Here is a 21,220-nt window from a genome sequence, read left to right as displayed (position 1 = left end):
AGCGGGGAGGGGGAGTTGGGTTTGAGTGAGCGGACCAATCACAGCCCCTTGCTCCTGCGTCGCCTCGACGCAAGGTTACAATTTTTTGGGGGGCGCACGTCAGGCCCTTGCGGTGGACGCAGGGAGGGTCCGCAAGGACGTAATGGATCTGTAACCCCCTTGCGTTGCTCTGACGCAGTGGCGTCACTAGACTGTTTTATTCGGGGCTAAGGCCCCGGATCTAAATTATAATTTTTTAATATTTTGCTGCATGCAGAGCCTGTGCCATATCCGCACGTCGCGCATGCTCCCATTTATTTAGGACTCTTGCGTAGCTTACTGCTAGGAATTTCTGTTCTACTGCTCAAGATTTTATGAATTTATGAACTTGCATTGAAGAAAATATGTCTGTTTTCTGTGGGCTGTAAATAGGCCAATCTATGAGGCTAAATAGCATGCCAATATTGATGACTGATTGTGTCCAGTGTCTAAGGATGAATGCTAACATGATTTGTTCCCAACTTTTGCCTTAAGTTACAATTTAGCGAACTAGCTAGCTGCTCACCCTTTTTAATTCCAATGGTGGCTGTCATTTCATTACCAATGCTAAGTGTCATAAATAGTTAACACTGGTGCTGAGTCATGATTCGTAAAAAATAAATACCCAAAACATGTGATATTTTTTCAATTTGCAGAAAGTTTTGAAAAATCCAGGATGCCTGAGAGCCTTACTGCAATTATATTCCATAATAGTTGTTTCTTTAGGAACCTGAATGTTGTTATATGTTTCCACTAAAAAATGATGCAGAAAGGGCACAGATAGGTGAATAAAAATCCACCAGAATGCAGGAAATTACGTGTTTGACGCTTAAAAATTTCTGGGGGAGCACCACCATACCCCCCACTTATAATTTGTCCCCCGAAATGTTTAAATGAAACCTAGCCTATATGAACCTGTACGCAGGTTGTATACAATATATTCATAGATATGTTGTTTTTACTTTTTGGATTTACTTTTCGGGCCTTTGTGTGATTATCATTTCATCATAGAGTGGCCCTTTGTGAAAATGAGTTTGACACCCTTGATATAGGTAATGTAAGGTCTGGCTCACTTGTATTCATTTTACTCTGAAATAACTTGAATGGAACTTTAGATGTCTGGGGATAAGCAGCAGTCAGGTAGCTATTCAAAGCTATAGTTACCTGCCTATTTAGTTTATTTAGGTAAAGCATTATGAAAAAAAATGTGCATGCGCAATAAAGTATACAACAAAATTTGTTTAACATTTTGTTCAGCAAATTTGACAACTGACGGATGCAACATTGTAGCCAGTGAAAATCTCAAAATTCTGACATGGGCAGATTTAGAATCATTTGTTGCAAAATGTGCAAATTTGAATCTCCATGCATAGTGCATCACGTCGTTATTGCGGTTTAGTGCTGCTCTAGTTTGCACAGATTCAGGAGACCCGCAGAGTGAATTTAACCCGGTCCACTTGACATCGGGTACACGCATGACTTTGGCTACATGATTTTCTAATGTCTCATTTTGGCTGCTGGTGTATGTGGTGCACTTTCCTATCCTTAACGTACACATGAACCTACTCAGTAGGCCTGCCCCGACGTGAGTCAGACATGACGATTGGTCTTTCCTTTACTTCTCAAACTATGCATACAATTGCATGTTCATCAGCCCAATTTTTTCACATTTTCTCGGGGGAGAATGTCCCGAACCCCCGTTTTAAAAGGACTCTAACTTCTGGGCTACGGCCCCGGATGTTTTCAATTGCTAGCGACGCTCTTGCGTACAGCCATTACTAAGCCTTTATGCTGCAGGTCATTCACAACACTGTTCTTCAACCTGCTGTCCTGTCCCACTATGATAAGGCACAGAGCGGGATATAAGAAATGTATTTAGCAATGCCTTGTCCCTCTTTGGTTAAGGATCTAATTATAATGTAATAATGTAACTTCCCACAGTCAATTGATTTGAGTATCAAAGCGTTGATTACAGATATCCATTCTGTTTACATCCGATCAAGATAGCTTGTCACTATTTTCTCACTTCCGCACAATCAACACACTGCAAGACACACACACACACACACACACACACACACACACACACACACACACACACACACACACACACACACACACACACACACACACACACACACACACACACACACACACACACACACACACACACACACACAGAGAAAAACATCTCCAAAATAGCTAATTGGGTTAGCTGTTTTGAATCCATAAATCCATTAGGGAGGTAGGTGTGTGTGTATGTGTGTGTGTGTGTGTGTGTGTGTGTGTGTGTGTGTGTGTGTGTGTGTGTGTGTGTGTGTGTGTGTGTGTGTGTGTGTGTGTGTGTGTGTGTGTGTCTGTGTGTGTGTGTGTGTGTGTGTGTGTGTGTGTGTCTGTGTGTGTGTGTGTCTGTGTGTGTGTGTGTGTGTGTGTGTGTTTTAAGTGACAGCAGTGACAAGCAGATACACACACATTTGTCACCCCGTGATTGTAAAACAGCAGGGTGCTCCTGAATGTAACAACTGATGCGTGCCCCCCCAACCCCACCCCCAACAAACACAAACACTCAAACACACACACAGACACACTCACACTCTCACTCTGATGTCATATAACTTCACTTGACTGTCTGTCAGTGTAATCAGGTTGTTAGGGGCTGGCTGCTGCTGTACCGCCTGATCTTGGTAGCTCCCACTCTCCATGATAAGCAATTAGGTGCTACGCAGAGGGTTCTTACCCAACACAGTAAACACACATCCAAAGATAACATTGTAGCTAAGACTTGACTTTGTCGCATTGCTATACTTCAAACTTCAGCCTTATGTATAGAGCATTTTGCACTTCTTAAGCAGGGGCAGGCAGTTTGGTGAATCCTCCCCGATTTAGCTTGATTTTTAAAGCATCCAACTCAAAAAATCATACCCCTTCCTCCAGGCCTTCCTCTAAAGCTTCTCCACCCAAACACATGACTTGCTCGCTAGTTTAAGAAATAGTGGCCCTTATCCATACACATGTGCTGGCTTGGCTCGACTTGGTTTGACTTGGCACGTCTGCCCAGCGTGGCTGTGATCTAAATTTAGGGCTTGCTATACTTGAAGGTGTGTCTTTAACTGACTGTATTGAGGCGATGACACAACAACACATCCTGTTGTACTTTAAGATTTATATTATAACCTGTAGGAGACTTGTTTCAGACAGACGGAACACACACAATCATATCCACATTGAAGAATGGTCAATGTTCCCACTTTTTGCTCTCTTATCTCAGTAGCTCATTGAGAGACAATTAATTATAGATTAGTCTTGGTTACACATTAGACAATTTTAAACACATATTTCCAGAGTGCCACGCGATAACCTTTAGTTAGGAAAAAAAACACGTTGAATATCAGTATCAGCTAATAGTGCAAATTATTTTCCAATGCCTGGTCTTTAGAACAAGAATAATCTGCGTTGTTCTTCAAAGAGGTATTTTGTTTTGCAAGCGGATATTGTCAAACTAAAATCTCTGCAGTGTGCTTCTATCTATACCTTCACTGACCTTTACATTTATGACCTTTATAATTATAAAGTTATAGGAACAAACAAATAATAACAAGCAAGCTTTTGAGAACTCGAGCCATACTCTACTTGCATGCCGATGGTTTTATTTTCTGTTTCCTATCCTGACATCATCGCAACTCACTAGGAGGCGTGCATACTGCGCTTTGGCTGAACTCAACTTGGTGCGTGTAGACTGGTAATGGAAAGACCGGCATTCCATGCTTTCAAAACAAAGGGCCATAGATCTGCCTGGCTTGGTAGAAGAATCTGGTCATGCACTCTTAAAATTGTACATTTTCTAATTCTTCTTATTATTATTATTCTCTATCAATTTGTTTGCATCGTTGAGGAGGCCAGAAATTCCTTCCCTTGCCATGAATGAACCCTGCCCCTTGCTTCATCAGACACCTTGTCACTTCCTTCGCCCGGTGGCTCAGAGCGGTACTGCAGTCCTGTGTGTGAAGGTTACTCACCCACTTGGCGATGGGGCATCCTCTGGAGCTCTTCCCCTCCCGGCCAGTGTACACCACCTTCTCGATCCTGACGGCCTCTCCCTTCTCTCCGTACCTGTGCAGTCGAGGCGAGGACCAGGGTGAATAAGCGTTTCTCTTTGTCGTTTGGGTACATCGTTTTTGTATGCAAGGCGAGAAGCAGATTGAAGTTAGGCATATAACTCATGGACCCCTACAGGGATACAGCCCAGTAGCTTTCTGCAGGGAGTCGCTTACTGCTTCATTATCATGATAATGGGCTGTTCTGTCACCGACAGCAAACCCAGCCCTGGTGACAGCAGAGTTCACATGGAGATACTGAGATTCACAAGGACATGCATGGAAGTGCGACCGAGCACCACAAACCTCCATCGTATTATCACAACTCTGCTGTATATTATGAACAGAAACCGCTAGTATTTTATCACACATCCCCTAGTCTAGTATCTTAAACATCAAGCATAGAACCTCACACCTTTGCTTTGGGGTCTTTCTATTAAGCATACTGCCCACTGGCCGTATGAGAGTGTGCGTGCATGCGTGCGTGTGCGTGTGTGTTTTCGAGTAAGCAGAGCGCAGGGGTTAGGTGTGTGTTGGGGGGATTCTGAGCCGCCGGCCTGTCACTAATACCCCAAGGGGTATTAGTGTGTGTGCATCAGCAACCTTCCACATATAGTTGGTTTTGTTTTGGGGGAAGGGGTTCCTGTCTCTACAGGAGTGACTGGCTAGGGTTCAGAGATTGCTCAGAGGTCATCCGAGGGTCATGCAAGGCTTTAGATTTTACGTCACCCATCAAACCAACAAAAGGGGACTCCCCCCCCGGAACCCCCCCTCTCCTTCGGGTCCCCGCGGCCCCTCTGAAGACTGATGAGTCACTGCTCTCCACACATGCCCTCAGCCTGAATAATGGACGCCCGTAGAGCTACAACTGTGGCGCCAAATCCCAGCGCTCATAGCAGTCATAGCACCTCCTGCCTGTCACATGCTTGTTAGGATAACTTTGAACATCAACAAACCTTTAACTGAACAATACAAGTGTGTCTAAAAAACAAGGGTGACTTAAAGTTCTGTTCTGCGTGACGACCAAGCCATATAACTCGTCCATACCTCCAATTTATTACCAACAAGATGCACATTTAGCAAGCCTCAGTTTAAGAAAAGATCGATCCAGAAGCGGGTTGTTCATATAGATTACAGAGATGAATATAACATCATCTTGAATGTCCAATTCAATCCTGCTCTCGTCGGTTCTTCATTTCTTAGTAATAATGTCTCTCCATCTCACTCGCAGCGTTATAGTGTATATCTTTCTATTCTTCTCTTTTTACATCTGCAGGACCTTCTGATGCAGTTGATATTTCCTGTTTCCTCAGACAGATTCTAGGTCACAGATTCCCCTGAGGGCACAATGAGTGAAACCAGCAGAGAGAACGAGGAGCGCAGAGTAGAGCTGCAGGCCACAGCCGACAGAGAGAGAGGGAGAGGGAGAGGGAGAGGGAGAGGGAGAGAGAGAGAGAGAGAGAGAGAGAGAGAGAGAGAGAGAGAGAGAGAGAGAGAGAGAGAGAGAGAGAGAGAGAGAGCAGAGGGGGGAGAGGGGGAGAGGGAGAGAGGGAGAGAGAGAGAGAGAGAGAGAGAGAGAGAGAGAGAGAGAGAGAGAGAGAGAGAGAGAACAGAGGGGGAGAGGGAGAGAGAGAGAGAGAGAGAGAGAGAGAGAGAGAGAGAGAGAGAGAGAGAGAGAGAGAGAGAGAGAGAGCAGAGGGGGAGAGGGAGAGAGGGAGAGAGAGAGAGAGAGAGAGAGAGAGAGAGAGAGAGAGAGAGAGAGAGAGAGAGAGAGAGAGAGAGAGAGAGAGAGAGAACAGAGGGGGAGAGGGAGAGAGGGAGAGAGAGAGAGGGATGAAGAGAGATGAAGGGAGTGATTGAAATAGAGGAAGGGAAGTAGAGAGATAAGGGAGAGAGACAGATGGAGAGAGATATGAAGCGCGAGGCGGGGATGGAGAGAGGAATGGAGAGAGAGATTGTGTTAGTGCGATGTGATGTCACACCTATGAAATGCTAGAAGGATGCTAGCCCCCAGCTTGCAGTGGTTTTAATAATTGCAAGAAGGGTGCTCTATTGCATTCTTTGTGTGTGTGTGTGTGTGTGTGTGTGTGTGTGTGTGTGCGTGCGTGTGCGTGCGTGTGTGTAAACAAAGGGAGGGGAGGGGTGTAAAATGGTTGCCATGCCAACAATGTGTAACACAGGTGCAATACTAGCAAGACGAGAGAGGGGAGACAGGGGAGACAGGGGAGACGGGGAGAAGACAAGCGATCAGCAGGAGTCCCACCTGGTCTCCATCAGTTCCCGTATGGAGGCGACGGTAGGTCCAGACCCCAGGTGGTTGTAGTACGGACCCTCATCCTTCTCCAGGATTTGCTCTACGAGAGGGAAGAACCAGTAAAAAGTGTTATCTATTTATGAATTTCACAGACACTGGCATCCACAGTCTTTTTCTCAGATACATTCATTCTGTTCTTATCAGCACATGCTGAGCATTCTTCTGGTTTAATGCGCCGGCAAGGTCTAACCCTAACGTATTATTTTTTTATTATTAATAATAAAAAAAATAGCTAGAATAATAATAATACATTCAATTGTATAGTTCAAGGACGTTTCACGGAGTGAGCACGCAGGGTCAAAAGGTACCTGTAGATGAACAGGTAGCGCAAGAAGTTCAAGAACTGCAGTATTTGAAGTATTTCAGTATACAATGAGAAGGAGATTATAGATTATGTTTCTGAGGTCACAAAGGCACACATGTGAAAGGGGGGGGGGGATGCAAGTGAGGAGAACATAGCTACAGCTGCTCCAGGGAATGGTGGAAAACCAGACGGAGCGGCTGTGAGTGTAGGGGCTTTAAAATGCTCTGTAGGCAAATGAATTGTGCATTGGCGTGTGGATGATGTGGTCAGTGCACTCATTTGAATTCAACAAGACTACATTGTTACGCGGCAAACTGCCATTGGTAACAGGTTTTTTCAATTCCCTTTCTGCCCTAGTATTGCTGCCTCCATGTGCTGCTCATTATTTGCCCATATATATATATTATTGTTAAGTTATAAATACTTGTATTTAAAACATGTGGCTTGTTAGAATTACTATAGAAATACTGCAGAGCAGTTGTACTCCGAGTCTGGTTGTTTACAAAGGTTGCTGAGGATTAATTTGCGGTGTGTGAACGGGCGCCAGCATTCACAGCCAAGCCAAACTCACTGCAATGTAAACAGTGTGTGAGCGCGAGCCGCTGTCACACTCCGCCGTGTATCCTGAGGTCACATTCCGCTTTCACGACAAGTGGGAGGAGCCAGGGTGTGGCCCCCGAGCAGGAAGTAGCCTAGTCATAACAAATTCCAGTGGGAGATTAAAGCCGCCCACGTATTAACGTTAGCATTAGGGCCGGTAATCTGAAGGCCTGTGGTTGAAGTGCACACATAGTTTCCCTACAGCTGCTAGCCCCCCCACAGAGTGTTCACTCTGTGTGCTTTAGGGACAACAGAGGACTGGGTTCCTAACTAATGCAGGCGCTTATGCAGGCTGCCAGGATTAAGGGTGGAAGGCTGAATCTCCTCTCTTTGTGCCTGCCATTGTATACCGTATGTATACGTTTCTGTACGTTTAAATACGTATGAATAATCGGTACATTATTCAACTGACTTTATTTTCGTCTAACAGTTTCAAAGAGTCTCCCGCACATACAAGGGACATTATTTATAGATGCCACCCTCCATGAATATTTAAGCGGGAAGGCATTAAGCAGGTGGATTGGCTTTATCTGTCGTGTGAGGCGGATGGAGACTGAATATTAGATTGTAAATACTGTTGGAATAATATAAGCGTGTGTGCAGGTTTGTCACCGTCACTGTATGTGTTTGCTTACAGATTCTAACATTTACTGTCTGGGATTAACAAAGTGCATTTTCTTTAACTACTGTGCTGAACTTGTAACTGATCAGAGAGAGGCAAAGAAGGGATAAATCATAACATAAGATATTCGGATTGCTTTTTGACGTAAACCTATAGACTACACAATGGAAAAGTGCTTACACCATTCAATCCCGTTAAGTTGCTACTTAAATATTATTACGTACAGGAAACACTATCCTGAGAGTTACTGGAACATACATCTCGGTATACAGTAACATAATGAGTGTGGTCAGTGTGGACCAGGGGTAAACGTTGCTCTACTGCAGCCACTATCCACTCTGTAAAGCAAACCCGGCCTGACAAAGGGCTGAGTGAGCGCCTTCTGCTCTGGTAGGCCAACCTGCCACAGCCTGGGCCGACACAATAGGCTCCCTCTCCCAGCCCCTATTACTCCCCGCCACAACCCCCAGAGCCTCCCACTGTTCACAGGCCGGGGGGGACGGTACTGTATCCCTGGGCACAGCAGCCGCACACCCCTGGCAACGCCGCCCACATTCTCAGACACAGACAGCCGGGTGCCCGGCGCGAGGAGCTGGGGGGGGAAGGGGTGCCCGTCACCTGATGTCGCGGTGGGGATGGGGATGCGGGTGGGGTGGGTGGCACTGATGTAATAACGATCCCCCCTCCCACCTTTGCAGCGCAAAAGGTGGGAGGGGATATGCTAATCATGGTCATAGTGACAGGATGCTAGCTCTGCTCGGATCGAGGTTGTGTTAAGAGCGCTGGTGGCCCTTGGTGGATAGGAAGTATTGTTGTCGTTAGATAAGGTTGGCAAGTGTCGTGTAGAATGGGGATTGTGTTAATATGTTAAAACGTGGGTGTTCTGCTGAACTCTGTATCTCATAATATCACCTGAAACACTCGGCTTACCTTCTGTCTGTTATTTTTGGAGAATCTTAGCTCAGCATAGCATTGACAACCCAATGTATTTTAATGCACATAGCAGTAAGCTTGCCAACTCACCAACACAGTCACAGACGGGGAACTCTGCCTGCAGGTCCTTTGCGGGCGTGTCCAGGAGGTTCTTGGTGGGCGTGTCCAGGTAGCGTAGAGGGGATTCCAGGAAGCCTCGGAGGGACGGCGAGCAGGGTAGACTATCCTTAGTGGGCGTGTCTTCCTCTGAGTAGCATGTAGTGGACAGCACGGTCAGCCCTCCAGAATTCTCAATCTTCATGCGTTTGGGCAGCGGCGAGAAGGGCATGTTGAATGGGTCTTCAAGGGCCTTGGGCTGCTGCTGCTCCAGGAGAGCCTGCTGAGTCTGCAAAGAGAGTGCCTGGTCCCTCGGGTGCTGTTCCTGTGCAGGGTTTACTTCAGAGGCCAGGCTTGAGGCTGCTTCACATTGGCTCCCTGTTTTGTTTGCGTCGACTTCCATCTCTTGGCCTGCTGGATTGGGCTCAGAGCTGGGTGGGGCGGAGAGGCCGAGAGGATCGGCCTGGGTGTTCGATGACAACGAGAACCCATCAGGTCCTGAGTTAGCGTTGACATGACCGTGGCTTACCACTGCTTTAGCTGCTGTCGGGGCTTGCTCCATGGGCTGGCTTGCAGGGAGCACCGGAGCTGGTGAGTCCCCGAATTCTGCCTCAAACTGGAGCATCAGGTCTTCGTACTTTGGGTCAACGTGGTTGAGGCTTGGTAACTGCGAGGTGCTGGATGTAGAGGTAAGAGGTATGGTGGTGGTGGGGGTGCTGCTGCTGTCAGTAGGGGCCATGCCATCAGTCTCTCTCTTAAGATGGTTTTCAGGGCCAGCAGGCTGGATTGGAGGACCCATGGGAGCCAGAGTGTTGTCGGACAAGGCAGGAGCAGTAGAGTTGATAATCAGGGGGATGGATGTGGATACCTGAGAGCTGGCTGGGGCAGGGAGGCCTGCAGCCGCAGCCTGAAAGAGAAGGCTTGGAAGGGTCAGAGAGGGGAAAGAACCAGCTGGCAGACTGGCTTGGAACGGGGCTCTGACTAGAGCATGGGGTGAGGGTTTCACTACACTGATCTGATTCTGAGGCAGGAAGGTTGGCAAGGAGGCTTTCTGCTTGGTCTTCTTGATAACTATTGGTTTGGGTTTGGGTGTCTGAGGGCTTGCTGGCACCCCACTCGTGGATTTGCTTTGAGTGGTCTTCTTCTTCTTGGGTTCCTTGGGCTCCTGTTTGATTGCTAGGGGGTTCATTCCCTCAGGTCCAACTTGAGGCCACCACTTTTTTAGATTTTGGCAAGCTGACGGAGACCGCTCGTCGAGCCCCCCGAAGACAGGAGCATGGTTCGAAAAGAGGTTCCTCTTGTAGGTAAGATGCTGCTGCAGTGCTGCCTGAGTTGAGTGACAAATTGCTGCTTGGCCAGGAGACAACGGTGGCCCAGAGTAGTGCTGGCCCTGTTGACCATTCATTTTGCCATAATGTCCCATGGTGGCAATGCTATGGTAATACTCCCCCGAGTCTGGCTCCTGCTTTATCCTGGCAGACCCTGGATGGCCCTGGGCCTGGACATTCTCACTTGGGCTATATTGGTGTTGGACAGGATGCTTGAAGCGAGGTTTGCCTAACTTTCCACCGCTGTCCCCAAGCAACTGTTTAAGCTCAGACATGGGGTCTATGCTAATGTTGGGCGGAGCTGAGTTGTCAGGCATCCACTGGCTCCTCTGGCTGGTGGGGCCGGCACCGGAGCCCTCCTGCCACTGCTGGGGGTGTGGGCTGTAGCCCGGGGGTTTCCCTTGGCTCGGAAAGCAGGAGTTAGAGGATGGAAGAGGGGAGGTGTGGGCTGGCTGACCCTGGGACTGGGGTCTGTTTTGCTCCCAGGACACCATGGCCTCTTGGCTTGGGTTTAGCCCTGGTGGGACGGATTGTGAACGTGAGGACAGGAGGGGGCTCTGGGAGGATGGGTAGAAGTGAGTTCCATTCTGAGGCTTGGAAGGGTGATTATGAGCATGTGGGTAATGCTGATGGATGTGACCTGGCATTGAGGCCTGGCCTTGAGAGCCAGCAGCCTGTGGACCGGTGCCAGACAATTGGGTCAGAGCCTCTATAGCAATGGCTGTCTGGAGACTGACATTCTTTTCCTTGGCTATAGAGAGAACCTGTGGGGAGCAGGGAATAGGAGCTTTGGTGCAGGGTAGGGTACCTGGATGGGATCCTTGGTGCCCTTGGTGCTGCTGGTACGGAGTAGAGACACTATGAACGGAGTGGGCTCCATTCATAGAGTGCTGGGGTTGAGGGAAGTGGTGGGGTTGGGGTTGTTGAAGATCAGGCTGCTGTGAGTGAGGAGCCACTCTCTTTATTTTGCAGGGCATGTTATCTTCATTGGCCGCCATCTTGATCTTCTTCTGCAGCCACTCCAGGTAGTCGGGACAGTCCGGTCCATCACAGTCACAGTTGGGAGGTTTGTGCCCATGCTTGGCCTGGCTCAGTGCGGTCTGTAAAGTGTTAATGTCTTCTGGAGACTTGACCCCTCCTTTAGGCGCCCCTGCAGTGGGTCTGGCCTCCGCACCATCAGAGTCCATCTCCTGGGAGAACTTTTCATACAGCTTGGTAGGGTTGGGCTTCACTGGGACGGCAGTGCAGGAGGAGGGGGGCAAGGAGTCCAGGCTAGCAGAGAAAGCCACAAGGTTGCGGGCGTCCTCCATGTCTGCTTGGTGGACGGGCCCACCAGGAGCTGCACCACCCTGACTCTTCCAGCAGGGCAGCTGCTGTTGGGGGTCGCCGAACTTGTCCTGCCCTGGGGGTATGCTCCCTGCCCTTTGCTGCTCTGATTCCGTGGAGGGATCCTCATTATTTGGGTAGCGCCTCGCCCCATTGGCCCGTTCCAGGCTCAGCATGCCTTCCTGGAGGCGGTCATGTGACCCGATTTCCATCTGGCCTCCTCTTCTGGGGCCATCCAACGAATCAGCTTCCAAAACAGTCTAAAGGAGAAATATGGAGAGAGATGAGTGTCAGTCATGACAGATAAGGATTCCATCAACTTTTAAAACCCTAAAAGGGAAAGTACATCAGACACAGACAAGCATGACAGCATGGAGACAAACAGGAGACACAAGCACACACAACTCAAGAACAACAAGCAGGTACAAAATATAGAAAAACACAGCCCTAGGAAATAGCACGGTGATGTAATACAAACGTTAACATAACTAGTGTGTCGTATACCAATACGATACAGGTCCCTGCAACACTATGAATAAACAGGTACCACATATGTTATATAATATATATAACAGATTAAATAATCACAGATAAAAATTTAGGATATAACTGTTTAGGTTTAACTCAATTCATTTACAAAGAGAAATGTGGGGAGGTTATTAAGTCACTAGTCTGCACAGAACATTCACTGTTAAAGGAAGTAAAATACAATTGCTTTACAGAAGTCCTTACACAACAGGCCAGTGTAGGAGTCACAAGTCCATGAACTGTGAGATCACCTGATTTCTGTGAATCTGTGCACTGGTAAATTTATGTATCATGTATCATGTGAATGTGTCATGTATTTTCGTTTTATTCTGCCCTGGTGGAGCTTATAAACCTTGGTAGAGGTAACACCTCATAACTGATTCAACATTGTAAATATGACGATTTACTATTAACAGACACTTTGACTCAAAGAAACTTAAAGAGAGTTTGAGGTTATGCATCTTGCTTAAGGAGGCCTACCTGTAAGCTGCAGACCCTCAAAACCTTTGGTGTGTGCAACTTTGGGTGTGCAACACCCTCACTAAATCACAACACACCCAGCTCCACTCATAATTATTGATGGATTCCCAGTACCCTTCTCCTCCAAAGTCAAGAGCCTCGGCGTCATCCTGGACAACACCCTCTCATTCGCACCCCATATTCACAACATCACCCGGACTGCATTCTTCCACCTCCGCAACATCGCCAGACTCCGCCCATCACTGACCCAATCCAGCACTGAAATCCTAGTTCACTCATTTGTCACATCACGCATAGACTACTGCAACGCCCTCCTCACCGGACTCCCCACCAAACTCATCAACAGACTGCAGATCATTCAGAACTCAGCCGCCCGGATCATCACCCGCACCAAATCATCTGACCACATCACCCCTGTCCTCATTCAACTTCACTGGCTCCCAGTACACTACCGCATCCAATACAAAACCCTACTCCTCACCTACAAAGCTCTCCACAACCTAGCCCCCAGTTACCTCTGCGACCTCCTCCAAGAATACACTCCCTCCCGCTCCCTCCGCTCAACCTCTGCTGGACTACTATGTATCCCCACATCACGACTCACTACAATGGGTGCCCGGTCATTCAGCTGTTCAGCACCCAGGCTCTGGAACTCCCTCCCCCCACACATAAAACAGTCAGACACCATTACAACCTTCAAGTCACAACTCAAAACTCACCTGTTCAAACTCGCACACAACGTCTAACTGATCACTGTTTTGATTGTTTGTTTGTTTTGTTTTGTCTTGTTTTTGTTTTATTTATTTTTTATTGATTATGTTTATTTATTTATTTTATTTTTTCCACAATGTCTTGTTTTTTAAACGATTTATGATGACTATATGCTCTGTAAGGTGACCTTGGGTGTCTTGAAAGGCGCCTCTAAATTAAATGTATTATTATTATTATTATTAACTAGTGTGAGAGCAGAAACAAAGCCGCAAAGCTTTATAAACCATCTATCAAAACTAGAAATATAATTATTGGAATTTTGCAACCGCAACATGGCTCCAGCATGATCTGACATAAAGGAGGACAATGTTTGGAGAAGAATTCAGAGAGGGTATGACCAATGTTTAAAGTGAATTAACAGGAAGCTAAAAAGATACATAGAAATATTAAACAAAATATGCTTGGGAAGTCAAATCAGAATGTACAGTGTGAGTTACTCTGCAGCCAGCTATGGTCTACCTAGTTGGTGTTTATAACACAAGATGTGGCTAAATGTTAAATGGAAATACCTCATCTGTTGGCAATAAGTTATCCAAAGTTAGTGTTGAATACGTTCAAAACGCCATAGTGTTTCAAAGTCTATCCCGAGGAATGATTAACAGAGTCCAGGAGGGTGGTACCTCAAGCCTAACATATCAAGTCAAAATACTGTATGATGTTATAGCACAGCTAAAAGGGGACAGTGTAAATGTACTTAAGCTCAGACGCAAACCCCACAACACCACACACACACACACACACACAAACACACACTCCAGCTGGCATGATGCCAAGCTTCTGAGGACATGAAAGGCACAAAGACAAAAAAAAACAGATGAATAACCCACTACTCAAACATCACGAAGCCAGACCCCCAAGACCAGCAAGCATGCAGTCTGGAGTCTGGACCTCAAAACCGCCGAAACCAATCTCAAGAAAAACAACCAAACCAATGAATGTTAACTTGTTGTTGGCAACAAATCTAAAACCGGTACCAGGTCAGGGAGAAACAGAGTTCCTCACCACTGATCTCCAGTCCAGTTGGGGTTACAGTAGGGCTTTACATATAGCTACGGCGTATTGTCTGAAGTGCAACAGGCCTTCAGTGGTGGCTCATTACATTTCATTCATTACAGCGCCAGCATGCTCTTGTCCTTTCACTTCCCACACCTTCTGTGCTTGGTGTCTACTGGCGATGTGGGAGGAGGAGGAGGAGGAGGAGGAGGAGGGGGGGATTCTGGGGAGGGAGAAAAGGGGGTAAAGCAGGGTAGCTTAATGGGGTGTGTGAGTATGGATGGAGAGAGGGGGGAGGGGGTCCAGTCAACAGCCGGCGTGCAATACGACAGAATCCTCATGTCTGAACTATCAGCAGGATCAGATGGCTCAGAAGCAAGGGGAGGTGGGGGAGGGGTGGAGGGGTTTGAGGGTTAGTGGCTGAGGCGGTTGTGTGAAACCGTCGTGTTGTGACACTGTGTGGAGACAGAACACGCGCACACATGAACACACACACACACACACGCACACAGGTTGTCAAATGTCCAATCTCTCTTCCTCATTCCTCTCCTACCTAAACATGACATGTCTCGGGCGTCGTCCCCCCCCCCCCCCCCAATCACCACAACCACCGTCACACAGCGTTAAGACTAGAGGAACCAGGCACTGAGCACCGGTTCCAGGCCACTCACTCGCGTGGGAGTCAATCTAACCGGTGAGGTACAGGAAAGGAGATGGTGGACCCCCCCGCCGGCCCCCAGGGGCCTGGGAACGCACCTCCCCGTGTCCTTGGTGCCCCCGTGACGTACAGAGCGGGACTCAGCCCAGCGCTCTGACGAGGCAGACCGCATGCTCCCACAAATATGTACACATAACACGCCTCTAACTACTACTACTACTGCTACTGCTACTGCCGCCGCCGCCGCCGCCGCCGCCGCCGCTTCCAGAGCACTGGGTTCAAGAAAGGCGCTGGATTCTATTCATTGTTGTTTTTGGTTACTACTGCTATTCCTACTAGCACAACCACCACTGTAACTACTACTATTACTACCACAACCACCCCCACTGTAACTACTACTACTACCACCACCACTATAACTACTACTACAACCACCACCACTATAACTACTACTACAACCACCACCACTACTACTACTATTACTACCACAACCACCCCCACTGTAACTACTACAACTAATAATATTACTACTACCACCACCACCATCATAACTACTACTACTACAACCACCACTATAACTACTACTACTACTACTACAACCACCACCACTATAACTACTACTACTACCACCACCACCAACACTATAGCTACTACTATTACTACCACAACCACCACCACTGTAACTACTACAACTAATAATATTACTACTACTACCACCACCACCAACACTATAGCTACTACTATTACTACCACAACCATCATAACTACTACTACTACAACCACCACTATAACTACTACTACTACTACAACCACCACCACTATAACTACTACTACTACTACAACCACCACCACTATAACTACTACTACTACTACAACCACCACCACTATAACTACTACTACTACTACAACCACCACTATAACTACTACTACTACTACTACAACCACCACCACTATAACTACTACTACTACTACAACCACCACCACTATAACTACTACTACTACTACTACAACCACCACCACTATAACTACTACTACTACAACCACCACCACTATAACTACTACTACTACTACAACCACCACCACTATAACTACTACTACTACTACAACCACCACCACTATAACTACTACTACTACTACAACCACCACCACTATAACTACTACTACTACTACAACCACCACCACTATAACTACTACTACTACTACAACCACCACCACTATAACTACTACTACTACTACTACAACCACCACCACTATAACTACTACTACTACTACAACCACCACCACTATAACTACTACTACTACTACAACCACCACCACTATAACTACTACTACTACTACAACCACCACCACTATAACTACTACTACTACTACAACCACCACCACTATAACTACTACTACTACTACAACCACCACCACTATAACTACTACTACTACTACTACAACCACCACCACTATAACTACTACTACTACTACAACCACCACCACTATAACTACTACTACTACTACTACTACTACAACCACCACCACTATAACTACTACTACTACTACTACAACCACCACCACTATAACTACTGCTATTACCACCATCACTATAACTAAGACTACTACTACCCCCACCATAACTATTACTACCACAACCACCACTATAACTACTACTAGTATCACCACCACTATAACTGCTAAACTACTACTACTACAACCACTACTACTATTAGCCCCACCGTCAACATAACTACTACTAATACTGCTTCCATTGCATTGGTATCAAGAAATGCGCTGGACTATATTCTTTGTTATCTTTATTACCACTGCTATTCCTACTACCAACATCCCTACTACCACCACCACCACCACCACCACCACCTCCACCTCCACCTCCACCACCACCACCACCACCACCTCCACCACCACCACCACCACCACCACCACCACCACCTCCACCACCACCACCACCACCACCACCTCCACTATAACTTCTACTACTTCTAATGCTACTACTGCTTCAAGTGCATTGGGTTCAAGAAATGCGCAGAATTATGTTCATTATTATGAGGACTACTACTATTACTATACAATGACTACAATTACTACCAGCACTGCCGATACTACAACTACTAGTATTACATGCTTCAAGTTCAATTGGTTCAAGAGTGTGCAAAACGTAATTCATTATTATTATGACACTACTGTTACTTGACTATTACTACAGTTACTACCAACAACACACACACACACACACACACACACACACACACACACACACACACACACACACACACACACACACACACACACACACACACACACACACACGCACACGCACACGCACACACAGCGATACACAAACAGTCTTTCCATAACATCCACACACCACAGCGTTAGCAGCTGCGGAACCTGTTTGGCTAGTCTCGTTGGCGGCTCTTTAAACAAGCCCACGCTCAGAGAAATGGCAGAGCGGCCGTCACACACAGCCTCCACCAGCCTCACGTGCCCTACTGGCCCTAACCGATGACCCCCGGAGATGACAGCACCAAACAAAGAGCTAAATTAAAGAGGGAGGGGGAGGGAGGAGAGGGGAGGTTACAGAGTACAGACATGGGGGAGAAGGAGAGAGGGGGTTGGGGGTTGGGGTGGTGGTGGTGGTGGGGGGGGGGTGGGGGTATTGTACAGTACAGGAGAGTGCACCTCTTAAACACTTGGACGAAACAACTCCAGCGATAGCACAAGGATGAAAAAAAACAGGAGCATAAAGCCCATATGTGAGCAGTGTACCGGGAGCGAGAGAGAGAGAGCGAGAGGGTGCGTGAGACAAGAGAGAGATAGGGGGGAGATAAAGTAAGAGGGGGAGAGTGATGGAGACAGAGAGGGAGAGAGAAAGAGACGGCTACTTACATGGCTCTAGGTGTCTGCAAGACAGAGGTAGCGGTCACACAGCAGAAGGGAGACAAGACGGAAAGCACCATGAGAGTCCCTGGTCGCCGCTCGCCACGGCCACAAGCGCTGTGTAGTGTCGTGCAGAGCGACGAGGTGTACGTGCGCGGTTGCGCTATCTCACTTTGTGTTCCCTCTCTCTCTCTCTCTCCCCCTCTCTCTCTCTCTCTCTCCCTCTCTACGCTGTGCAGAGCTCAGACACAGAGAGCGCCGAAGCACACGCGCTTACACACCACGCGCACACAGAGCTTGAAGAATAACACACACACACACACACACACACAGGCCAACGTTCGGATAAGAGCCTCTCGCGCACGACACACACCGCCTCCCTCCCACACTCATACACACACACACAAACACACACTGCACGCCTTCTGCTTCTCGCTCTCTCTCTCTCTCTCCCTCCTCTCTGTGTCTCTACGGCCGTCTCGTCCTGTTCCCTCCGTTTTCTCTGATTATCTCCCCTGCTCCTCGCTTATCCTTTTCAATATCGCCTCTCCTTTCTTTCCTATTCTCTCCGGCTCTTTGCAGTCGGCTTCTCCCGGTGCAGCCCCCACCTTCCCTGCTCTCTGTCTCTCTCCCCTGCTCTCTTTTCACTCACTCGCCCTCCAAACTGCTCCTCCCCCCCCTCCCTCTGCTGCTCACAGGCTCTATGCTGCACCTCTCTCTCTCTCTCTCGCTCCTCCTCCCCCCCCCCCCCCTCTCTCTCTCGCTCTCTGTCTTGTGTGTGTGTGTGTGTGTGTGCAGAGCGAGAGGCCATTATCTGAGCCAATGTGGGCACGTACGTACGTACGGCGGAATGGAGGAGTGCGCAGTGAGCAGCAGCACAGAGCGAGCGACAAAGACACAGAGAGGGAGAGAGAGAGAGCCACACACACACACACACACACACACACACACACACACACACACACACACACACACACACACACACACACACACACACACACACACACACACACACACACACACACACACAGAGAGGGGGTGGACTCTATAGCGGCAGCCTTAGAAACAGCAAGCTGCAGCACAACTATGGCCAATCAGCAGAATCTGCCTCTCAGTCTCTCTCCATTGCAGGAAAACCATGAATACCCAAATAGTGTTCTGACACATTAGATAACACTGCCCCCCCCCCCCACCCCCCCTGCAACATATTATTACATTATATTTGTCTGGCGTCTGCGTGAGGGGAAGCTCGGCGCGTTGAAGCCGGCAGGCGCGTGGTGGCGTTCTCGACCTCGCAGAGACGGCGTCGGGGAAGATGGAAAAAAGGTAGTGAGGTTAGAAAGAGAGGTGTTGAACTGTCTGCGTCTATGTCGACATATTCTCCATGCGTAGAGGTCTCCCTCCATCTGGTTTGCGAACCAGTCACCTCTGGAACGGACAGGGCAGCAAGGGCACAACCAGAGGTGGTGGTGGTGGTGGTGTAGTTGTCCTTCATGCTTGTTTTGTAACATCTACGACAAACACCAGTCGGACCGGCGCCCATCTCCCAGTAAGACCAGCAAACCCAGAGGCTTTCCATCTGTTGCAACCTGTAGCCGTCAACGTGTCCACCCAGGCAACCCGCGCGAGTGAATGATCGAAACCAGCTCTCTAACCACCTCTCTCTCTCCCTCTGTCTCTCATGCTCTCTCTCCCTTCCTTCTCCAACGCTTTCAAGGGAATGAAGGAAGGAACCCAGAAAGGCGAGGAGGGCGAGAGACAGCCGAGATGTTCCATATCCCATAATCCACCACAACGGCTGGGAATTCCTTCAGCGCTCCATCCCACCGAGCCACGGAGGATGTACACATGCCACGGCGATGGCAATGAGATTCAGCCCCGGGAACGACGGACGGGAGGGAAACGAAGAGCAGGCTGAGCGAGGAAGGGCGAGAGTGGCGGATAATGTTTTTCTCAGTGGCGGCGGAGGAAGAGGAGGATGAGGACGAAGGCTGCGCGTAACACAGCGGTGTTGTGGGAGAAAAACAAAAGAAATGAGGGAAGCCGGGGATCTCTGGAGGAAATACAATCGAATGGCGATCAGGAGTGCGGAGGAGAAGTCGCCGCGCGATATCGGGGAGTTCGCCATTATTTTGCGTGGAAGGACGGGAAGAGGAGGAAGAGGAAGAGGACGGAGAAGAAGGAGGAACCCCTCAGAGCAGAGATGACCACCATGTTTTCACTGAGGACAGGACACTTCTCTGCTGTCCTGACTTTCTCTCTATCTCCCTCTCTCTCTCTGTCTTATCTTTTCTTCTCTTGGCACTTTCCCCTCATTCAGCCCGTTCGCCATTAACCAGCGCTATCTCTCCACCGATGTCCAACGCCGTCATCCCCGTCGCGACCGTTGTGATTGCCGTCCCTCGTTCGCTCTCTCTCCCCGCTTGCCGTCGCTGTCGCTGGCCCGTTCGTAGTCCGGCCCTGTGTCATCCTCTTCTCTCCGGGGCTGTCGGATGTTTTGAAGCCCGCTGCGTGGAGAGCAGCTTTCGGAGCGGAGAAAGGCCATTCCTGCGGTCCGGTTTTTCTGCTCCGTGTTATCGTACTGTCGCTATAAGAGCGAGCGTGTGGCTCTGTGCGGGCTGTGCCGGGCCTGGAACTGAACTGACTCAAGCGACCTCGCTTTCGGCTCTGTCTCAGTCTCTCACTTGGCTTTCACTCTCTGTCTCTCTCGGTCTCTCTCGGTCTCTCTCTAGCTTGAACTTGTTTTCTCTTCCTTTCGTCTTCTTTCTCGCCCTTGCTCTGTTTTCCTCTGGTTTCCTCCGCTAGGCACGGCTGAGAGCGTTGCCTTCCCCAGACCTCTCGCCTCCTGCTGCTGCGAAACAGCATATTCCACCGCTCTGTGCCACACACACACAAACACGCACGCAGTCGCACACACACACGCGCGCGCACACACGCACATTCATAAGAGCGTCAAAGCCAAAGACAAACACGGCGCAGATAAAAAAAAAAGCCCGACCACTGAGAGGGGACGGAGAAGCAGGTTACATCACATGACCAGGAAGTGCCAATGAGGGAGCGAGTAGAGAGGTAGAGAGGTAGAGAGAGCACACGTCGGTGATGTAACTCCTACATCATCGCCATCGTCACTGGAACAGCCCCCCCCCCCCCCCCCCCCCCCCCGCCTCCACTAGCCTATGTCGGGTGGGCGTGTGTCATATGACAAAGCCTACGGTTCAACATCTCACCAGCATCTTCCGACGCGCACACACACACACACACACACACAGTCA

The 21,220-nt window shown here is 48.5% G+C and overlaps 1 protein-coding gene across 5 annotated transcripts in view; it reads right to left on the bottom strand.

The window, feature by feature from the left end:
* tet3 (tet methylcytosine dioxygenase 3) overlaps positions 1 to 21,220 on the bottom strand; it is a 47,159-nt gene that overhangs the window by 10,522 nt on the left and 15,417 nt on the right. For 3 of the 5 annotated variants that reach the window (XM_060054182.1, XM_060054185.1, XM_060054183.1), the window contains 3 exons: positions 8,976 to 11,895; positions 6,376 to 6,466; positions 4,035 to 4,128 (listed from right to left, as the gene is read on the bottom strand). In XM_060054182.1, coding sequence (XP_059910165.1) covers positions 4,035 to 4,128; positions 6,376 to 6,466; positions 8,976 to 11,895 — 3,105 coding nt within the window. Of the gene's footprint in view, positions 1 to 4,034; positions 4,129 to 6,375; positions 6,467 to 8,975; positions 11,896 to 17,957; positions 18,655 to 19,163; positions 21,077 to 21,220 lie in introns of those variants that run through there. The other 2 variants (XM_060054186.1, XM_060054184.1) reach the window with 2 other exon arrangements.

The sequence above is a fragment of the Gadus macrocephalus genome, chromosome 6 (assembly GCF_031168955.1).
Source record: "Gadus macrocephalus chromosome 6, ASM3116895v1".
NCBI lineage: Eukaryota > Metazoa > Chordata > Actinopteri > Gadiformes > Gadidae > Gadus > Gadus macrocephalus.
This window is presented reverse-complemented; position numbering and strand designations above follow the sequence as displayed.